General features: G+C 45.3%; 1 protein-coding gene across 1 annotated transcript; it reads right to left on the reverse strand.

Annotated features, from left to right (window-relative positions):
• Window positions 1-7943: 7943 nt before the first annotated feature.
• On the reverse strand, window positions 7944-9223 carry LOC133361316 (uncharacterized). Its single transcript, XM_061580254.1, has 2 exons — window positions 8381-9223; window positions 7944-7961 (listed from the first exon to the last, which is right to left on the reverse strand). The coding sequence occupies exons 1-2, from the start codon at window positions 9221-9223 to the stop codon at window positions 7944-7946; spliced, it is 861 nt and encodes a 286-aa protein (XP_061436238.1).
• Between the last annotated feature and the right edge of the window lie 831 nt (window positions 9224-10054).

Raw genomic sequence — 10054 nt, forward strand, 5'->3', positions numbered from 1 at the left:
CCCTCTGCAGTCTGTGTCCGGAGTCATTACAATTTTAACGATTCATTATTTCACGGGCTAATATTGGGTTTGTGCGATTAATTTATATATTCACTAGCTGTACTACCCGGCTTCGCCTGGGTCTTGGATACACGACGCCAGGCCGCCTTTGTCTCCCCAGTGGCGATGTTAATACGCCACACCAGTTACTCGTTTTGCGGCTGAGTCCCTCCCTCACCACTCTCCCTCCCTCACCACTGTCCCTCCCTCACCACTCTCCCTCCCTCACCACTCTCCCTCCCTCACTACTCTCCCTCCCTCACCACTCACGCACGGCCGCCTTTGTCTCCCCAGTGGCGATGTTAATACGCCACACCAGTTACTCGTTTGAGGCTGAGTCGACCTAGGGGAGGTTCAAATAATCGTCACCGGTGGTGGCCGTGAGCGGGAATGGAACTCGGTTCGCCGGGTTTGTAGCGCAGCGTAGCGTTAACCACTACACCCACTGCTCCTCACACACCACACACGCACAGACACACACACAGACACACACACAGACACACGCAGACACACACAGACAGACACACACACACAGACACACAGACAGCACGCTAACCACTACACTACCGCTCCCCACACACGCACACACACGCACACACACAGACACACACACACAGACACACACACACAGACACAGACAGCACGCGAACCACTACACTACCGTTCCCCCTACACAACACACGCGCGCGCGTCCATAGGTACACATACACGCGCTTGCTGCAGACACACACGACTGTCAGGGGCGTACGGCAGTAAACGACTGAAAAAAGAAAGCGGCAATGCTGCGCGAGGAACGCCTTAGACCTGCAACACATTTGTGTAATGCGAGCGTAAACACACAAACACATACAAACACATACACACACATACATACACACACATACACACAAACACATACACACACATACACACAGACATACACATACACACAAACACACACATACATACACACAAAAACATAGACAATACACACACACATACATGCAGACACACAGACAGACACATAACACACATACATACACACAGATACATACACAGAAACACATACACACAATACATAGACACACACATACATACACACAAACACATCCACAGACGTACATACACACATACATACAGATACGCAGACATACACATAAACACATACAAAAAAACCCACATACATACACACACACATACATACACACAAACACATACACACACATACATACACACATGCATACAGACACACAGACATACATAAACATATACACACATACACATGACCCGGCTTCGCCCGGGACTTGGATCCACCACGCCCGGCCGCCTTTGTCTCCCCAGTGCCGATGTTAATACGCCACACCAGTTACTCGTTTGAGGCTGAGTCGACCTAGGGGAGGTTCAAATAATCGTCACCGGTGGTGGCCGTGAGCGGGAATCGAACTCGGTTCGCCGGGTTGGTAGCGCAGCGTAGCGTTAAGCACTACACCCACCGCTCCTCACACACCACACACGCACAGACACACACACAGACACACACACAGACACACGCAGACACACACAGACAGACACAGACAGACACACACCCACACAGACACACAGACGGCACGCTAAGCACTACACTACCGCTCCCCACACACCACACACAGACACACACACAGACACACACACAGACACACACACACACAGACACAGACAGCACGTTAAGCACTACACTACCGTTCCCCCTACACAACACACGCGCGCGCGTCCATAGGTACACATACACGCGCTTGCTGCAGACACACACGACTTTCAGGGTGCGTACGGCAGTAAACGACTGAAATAATAAAGCGGCAATGCTGCGCGAGGAACGCCTTAGAAACTGCAACACATTTGTGTAATGCGAGCGTAAACACACAAACACATACAAACACATACACACACATACATACACACACATACACACAAACACATACACACACATACATACACACAGACATACACATACACACAAACACACACATACATACACACAAACACATACACAATACACACAGACATACATGCAGACACACAGAGACACACATAACACACATACATACACACACATACATACACAGAAACACATACACACACATACATACACACACATACATACACACAAACACATACACACACGTACATACACACATACATACAGACACACAGACATAGACATAAACACATACAGAAAAACCCACATACATACACACACAGACATACACACAAACACATACACACACATACATACACACATACATACACAGAAACAAACACATACACACAAACACACACATACATACACACAAACACATACACAATACACACACACATACATGCAGACACACAGACACACACATAACACACATACATACACACGCATACATACACAGAAACACATACACACACATACATACACACACACATACATGCACACAAACACATGCACACACGTACATACACACATACATACAGACACGCAGACATACACATAAACACATACACACATACACATGACCCGGCTTCGCCCGGGACTTGGATCCACGATGGCCGGCCGCCTTTGTCTCCCCAGTGACGATGTTCACACACGACAGCAGTTACGCGTTTGAGGCTGAGTCGACCTAGGGGAGGCCCAGGTCCGTTTCAAATAATCGTCAGCGGTGGTGGGCGTGAGTTGGAATGGAACTGGGGTCGCTCAACCAGCTTAATGACTATTTGTACAAAGAACATATAAAGAATCGATTATAATAACCAGGCTACAGTCCACATTATATACTGGCAGTACACGCACTCAGCTTCATAAGCAGGCTAGAGTGTACATGATAGAATGGCAGTACGCTCACCGAGTTTAATAAGCAGGCTACAGTCTACATGATAGACTGGCAGTACGCTGACCCAGCTTAATGACTATTTGTACAGTGAACATTTAAGTAATCGATTGTTGGCGCGTTGGGTTTAAAAGTAATATAAATTGCACACATTGTGGTGGGGGTGGAGTGAAGAGTAGGAAAAACTTTGATGAATTTACCTCAGAGTGGCGTGGTGGGTGTCGAGGCCTAGTAGCGTGCAGAGCCTGCGGCCTCGCCAAAATTGTCCAGCCGGCAGAGGCAGGGTACGGGTGGCGTGCCTTCCCCCCCCCCCCCTCAGCGCTCGAACAATACTGTGTAATGGCTATTATTTAATTATTTACGGAGCCTATGAAAGTGGCGAAGGCGTGGCTAGCCGTTGGCAGGGGCAACCGCCGTCCAATGAAACTGCAGCCCTTGGCGAAGGCGTCGCTAGCCGTTGCCAGGTCCAATGAAAGCGGCGAAGGCGTCGCTAGCCGTTGCCAGGGGCAACCGCCGTCCATTGAAAGTGCGTATGGTCCGAAATCCACACACAGACAGACAGACATGCACGATTTTATATATATAGATACAGACATGTTACATACTCACGAGCATAGTGTGATTCTTAGAGGACCACTGTGTGAAGCTAAGAATTCGAATGAGATTCGAATATCACACTTCAATGTACGGTGTTCTAATCTGTAACACTAGTTTATTATGTTATTTTATAGCGTTATAATGTATTGCTCATAGCTTATATTGTGAGAGATCACAACATTATAGTTTACTATAACACTAGTTTGTAGTGTTATTTTAAAGCGTTACAATGTATAGCTCATAGTTTAAAGGTTATATTGTTAGAGTTTATTATGTTAGAGTATGCAATGTGAGTTTACAATTTGAGAGTTTGTGGACGTGCCCTGTTCTCGTGGGACCCGACACGGATTTGGAAATAATTGCTATGATCATGTCTGAGCTGGGATGAGCGACTAATGTTTACTTTGCTTAATCATAACTGTGTGTAGGTTAGTGCCATCGGTGCTTAGTGAATACTACTCATGAATGAACTCATACTTCTTTCGGATATAAATTGAAATCATGTTGGTAGAACAAGTCGCCTGCCTTTTCTAGACGAATTGTTATCTTCAAGTGCGTCCGTAAATATATTGCTAAAATACACAGCATAGGGAAGGCTGCCTTGTTGGGGAGATGTAGTTTGGGTAAGGCGCTGTGACCGGGTGATGACACGGATTCTGAAACAATGGAGTTAAACACTCGCTGCTTGGCCCCGTCGACAGCAGCGAAGGCTGTCATATACCGCCCCATTTACGAGTTGGCTGTATGATGTGTATAGTTGAAGGTGCTAGGTGTTGAGTTCTGTCACTTGAGTGTTGCAGTTTGTTAAAGAATTCGTCACGTGTTATAATAATTGTAACGAATCATAATCTCATGAGTTTATAATGGGTTTGTGCGTGTATTTATATAAATATATTCCGTCTTTTGTTATTCGATGACATCTAGCAGTGAAAATCGTGATTGTAATATGACCATGTTGTAATTGTAATACTTTTTATCCGATCCTTGCACGTACACTATACATACATATTAGCGATTCTTATACGACCACACTGTGATTTTAATGCTTCTAATAATATTATAATACCTTACCTCCGTTTATATGGTTGTAAATTAAAACACTAGTTTATAACCGTTCAATGTGTAGTGTTGTCGTTTATAGTATTACAGTTTACATGTTATAGAGTACAGTTTATCCCCGACATACTTCGGGATTAGGGACTGGTACGTTGATGAACGATTAACTACGGGGACCTTTCCCCTCAAGGAACACGTGTTAATCGGGTAGTCAGCCAAGATGCTGCCGGTTAAGGGCACACTTGTGTGACGGAGATCCTCCACCTGAAACTCGCTTAACATGTTTTTGCTAGGAACATTATAAAATTAAGAACATTTGTTAAAAATACGTTTTTATTCATCTGCAATCATTTTTACGTGAAAACTCGAAGGGAATATTTATTACATTTCCAGTACAATGCAAACTATTTCCGTTCCAGGAATACCAAAGCGTTAAAGTATCATTCCCCATGATTTCCTTATTAGTTCACCACATTTGTTCACTGTGGGTCTATGTTGAAGTCAAGGCCATATATCCAACGAACGCGTCATCAATGTACATCCTGAAATCGGCTATCTAAAGTTGATTAATACCAATAAAAAAGCTTTATACTTGAAAAAAAACGTTTAAAATGTTGAGTAAAGATGTACCTACATACGCATTCCAACTTTAGCTCAACAGGAACACTTAACGACTACAATTGAACAGTCTCACAACCAGTGCTCATCACACCACTTCGGCAAGTAATCCGATAACATTACAAACCACCACTGTGCACGTCAAAAACTGTAAATGGTCAAAATTATAACCAAAAAGTACTCGATACGGCTTAATAGGTATAACCACCTGACATAATATTTTTTCAGTCACTCCGAGCTCTCGGTTTGATCCCCGAGCCACTCCATTACATCCAGCCACCTCTCGGGATCCAACTGCATGGGATCGAATGTGGAAACTTCTTCAGGACCAATTGCAGCACCTTGAATTTCAGCTTTTGATTTCAGTTTCATATCATTGTGGACCTTCTGATGCCTGTTCATGTTTGATGAGTGTGCAAATGCCTCCCCACACACAGGGCACAAGAATGGCTTCTCGCCCGTGTGTGTTCTCTGGTGACTTTGAAGATGTGATGACTTTGCAAATGTCTTCCTACACACAGAGCACAGGAATGGCTTCTTGCCCGTATGTGTTCTCTGATGGTCTTGACAAGTTGACGAGTGTGCAAAAAAAAAAAAAGTGTATTTTGAGAATGTTTGCATGGTGTACAGTCTGCAAAGTAGCCCCATGCGAAATTTGCTGTTTGTTGCATGTCGGGAAATACGGTTAACATGTTGAACAGACACACATATTGACAACTTTGGCAATTCGCAGTAAAACCCGGCGTTGCACGGGTCCTCACGTGTTGTCTGAGTTGGAGGCTTTGTATTTTGTGGTTTGCATGTGCACGCGTTGCGCTTGTGGCGGGTACATAAGTGGGGACAGAGAAAGATGTTAAAGTGTATCGAATAATTTATTACGGAGTGTTAGAAAAAGGTAAGTAAAGAGTGTGTTTAAGTGAAGTGTTTAAAGATAATTGATTACGGAAGTTTAGAAACTAATCAATGAGAACTTGTGGGTACACAATGTTTTTCGTGATACCGCCAGGTGCGTAGACAAATAAGTTTTTGGCGGATCCGACGCGAGAGCAGGCCACGTATAGTTGGCCGTGGGCAAAGCAAGGCGTTTGTAGATTGATCCCAGCAATTAGGAATGTTTGACCTTGAGATTTGTTAATGGTCGTTGCATAAGCCAAACGAATGGGGAATTGCGTTCGCTTGAAGGGAAATGGGACATCTTCGGCAATAATGGGGATCCGTGGCAATAGCACTTCAACCCCTTTGTGACTGCCAGTCAACACAACTGCTTCAATTAAGTTTGGAAACAAAGACTTGACACAAAGTCTTGTACCATTGCAGAGTTTTGGAGCATTGAGATTTCGCAACAAAAGTATAGGTGCGCCAACCTTCAGCGTGAGTTTGTGTTGAGGCATGCCTGGCAATTCTTGAGAGTCAAGAAATTCAGTGGGAAAGCGTACTGCATCGTCATTTTCAAGTGTCTTGTTGAACGACTTGTACGTCACAGCAGGCTGTGGCAGCAACCCCAAAATATGAGCATTGATTGCATTGACATCATCGTTCCGGGGTGCCAGTATAGCTCGTGCACATAGCCAAGTGCACAAATCATCTCCCATAGGTTTGGTGGCGATATCAGGATAGACTTTGTCTTTTAAGTCGCTGGGAGACGACAACATATGACAAAAGTCGATAGGGAGTGTAATGTCATCGTTATGGATTGGCTGCATAGTCCCATTTCCAATGTGGAGTAATGTGTCGGCAAAACGTTGAGCCGACAAATCCCCACTGGTCAATAGGCGCATGTTAGTAGTCAACTTTAGCTTATCGACCTGGGTCCAAAGGCGGCTTTTCTTCAAGCACGCATGGACCTCATCCGCCATGGTTCCCCGGGTAATGATAGGCAGTGTCTGACGAAAGTCCCCTGATAAAATGACACAGACTCCTCCCATGACTTGACGGGGTTCGCGGATATCGCGTGAAGTGTCATCGAGGAGTTCTACAGCTCTTTTGTGTGCCATGGTACATTCATCCCAAACAATGACTTTGCAAGCACGTAACAATTTGGCAGTACCACTTTGGTTGGAGATATTGCAAGTGGCATCTTCACGTGTCAAATTCAGTGGTAGCTTGAATGTGGAATGAGCTGTGCGTCCCCCATCCATAAGAGTAGCAGCAATGCCAGAAGAAGCTGTTGCTAACGCAATATCTCCTTTGCACCGGACAGAGGCTAATATGGTGTTGATGAGGAACGTCTTCCCAGTGCCAGCAGGTGCGTCGAGGAAGGTGACGGAACCTTGTCCGGAGTAGATCTTCTCTATCAATGATACATATGCCGTATGTTGCGCAGGCACATTCTGCAATAGAGGCAGATTGTGGTCCACTAAACGTGAGAGAGCAATAGTATCGTAGTTCTGCTCCCGAACAATTTCAGCACAAAGGGGCACTGGAAGGTCTCGTCGAGGTGTATCCAGACCAAAGTGTTCCAACGGGCGGCCCGCCATAGACAAAGTGATGTTCTCTATCAAGATCAAAGCCTCATTAGTCATAGCATCGGACAGTTCAAGTCCTTGGTCGTTGGACTCATTTTGATAGCGAAATAGAATGTCTTCAGCCATGTGATCTTTGTAAGCATCCCACAGGTCTCTCGCATTAGCTGGAGTATACGTAGTCAAAATAATAGCAAATAGATCGCGGATTTTTGACGGTCCTCGACAGTCTACTGCTTCTTGCATGGCCTGGTGCAAATGATGTTCGCTTTCCAGAGGGTGCAAACCTTGGCACGCTTGTTTAAACGTATCACAAAGTTGTCCATCGACCGTTTTAATGGAGTCAAAGGATGTTGGGCCTCTGACGTTAATCAAAAGCAAACGGAGATAATAGCATTCCGTTTGGGACATATGAACGGTATAGAGGCGACCCAATGCGTGGTCCTTGCAAACGCCAGGCCAGCCTTCCACTGGTAGGCCCTTGAGACGACGGTTCCAAGTGTAGTTCTTCCAAGTGTAATACGACGGAATGTCAGAGTACAGTAGCGTACGCGCAAACTCATCGCTTTCGCAAAGTTTGAAGAATGCAGTCAATGTAGTATTGCGACGCACTTGAAGGACTTTGTCGACGTTGCCGGCTGTAAAATACACGCGTTCACCGTTTTCTAGATGCACATCAAGATGGACAACGGCAGGAAACCGATCATGGATGGAAAAGCTGAAGATTCTCCATATAGCCTCGTTGCTGCTTATGTAGCGGCCCTGTTGAAACTGTCGAACCTCGTCAAAATTTTCAGTGCCTCCAGTGACCTCAAACACAGCTTGGTCGCTGCCTTTGTAGACATACTTGCAAATGTATTTGATAGCCTTCACAGACTGACAAAATTCGACATTGATGTGCGCATGGAACATTTTGCACAAAATCGGCGAATATGGCACAACATATCGGTTGTCGTACGTAAATTCTTTCCCACGGATAGTCTTTTTGAATGTATGACCACCATGGTTGGAATCTCGTCTTCTGTATAAAGGATACCCTTCTTTGTCAGTTTGTGTTTCGACAATGAATTGCCTGGGGTAGCGCTTCGAACAAACGCCATTTAGCATGCACGGTGAGGAAGGATTGTCCCTTCCGCATGGACCATGAAGCAAGTTTGTAGTGACAGTTGTGTAAAAAGCAGGGTCGATGTTGGAATCTGGGATCTCAGCAGTGATAATGAGATCCACTTGATTGGGGCGTATTTTTGTAGCCAACCAAACCAAGATGTGCGCATGGGGTAACCCACGTTTTTGCCATTCCACCGAATACATGTGGCAAATGGTGTCACCAAATATTTTTCCCTTCCAGATGACTTCCATCATTTTTTTAAGCTTGAGACGAAAGACCCGAGCGATCACATCGTGACGATGTGTAGGTTTTTGGTTTTGGAATAGATGACGTTGTATTTCCTCCCACTTGGGGTTGCATGTGAACGTAACAAAAAGATCAGGTCGGCCGTACTTGCGCACATACGCCATGGCATCTTGAGTGTATTTGTGCATGTGTCTCGGGCTACCAGTGAACGTAGCAGGCAAGACGACACGTCTCCCAATTTGAGTAGGATCCGCGTCTGCCTGATTCATCGCGTCACACAAATGGAAGTAAGATTCACTGCGCAATTTTGTTTGGTTGTAACGAATAAAGTCCAATCGTTCAGATTCAATTTTGGCGTACATGTCGACGACGAATTGATGGAACAATTCACGATAGTACAGCAATAGGTTCTTAGTACCGTCGCGAATCATGAGCATGTAGCAGTAGAATTGCATACATGACACCTTTTTAGCGCTTTGCCCTCCGTTTTGATATATATCAAAGTGATAACCATCATGCCCGTTCCAAAAAATCAAGGGGTACTGCAGTGGATCATACGTTGGATTAAATTCGGAAATCCGCACCAGAACACCGCTTGATTTCTCAAGCACAATGTCCCTTTTCTTTCCGTTTTCTCCACAGATGATGACTGCGACGTCGGGTGCTGTTGGTGCGTTGTAGCGCCCACGATGTTCATCCCCAGGTGTTTTGTCCCCACGAATGATCAAGCGCTGGCCTGGTGTAGTCAAATTCCCAAGATGGTTTTTGAACTGCCGCACCAACTCGTTGTGGTCATTAAGCATGTCTTGAAGCATCACAACCACCTCACGGTCCTTGGACCGATCTCGTTCGTTCTGAACTGTGAAGCTCAATCGAGCATTGGTGGCGGTGTCGATACCATCGCAGAAATAAATCTGCAAGAACTGAGGATTATTATCAGCGAAAGGCAACAATGACCCTAATCTATGGTACACTTGACCCTTGACGCGAAACGTTGGCATAAAGCCCCCCTGATCTTTAACGTCTGCACCAAAGCTGGTCATCTGAAATGCAGAGTTAAAGCGCCGGATATTGTTTTGGAAATGCCGATCCAAGTCTCC

This window comes from Lethenteron reissneri, chromosome 72, assembly GCF_015708825.2.
Source record: "Lethenteron reissneri isolate LAM-NWPU_2019-01 chromosome 72, ASM1570882v1, whole genome shotgun sequence".
NCBI classification, from domain to species: Eukaryota; Metazoa; Chordata; class Hyperoartia; order Petromyzontiformes; family Petromyzontidae; genus Lethenteron; species Lethenteron reissneri.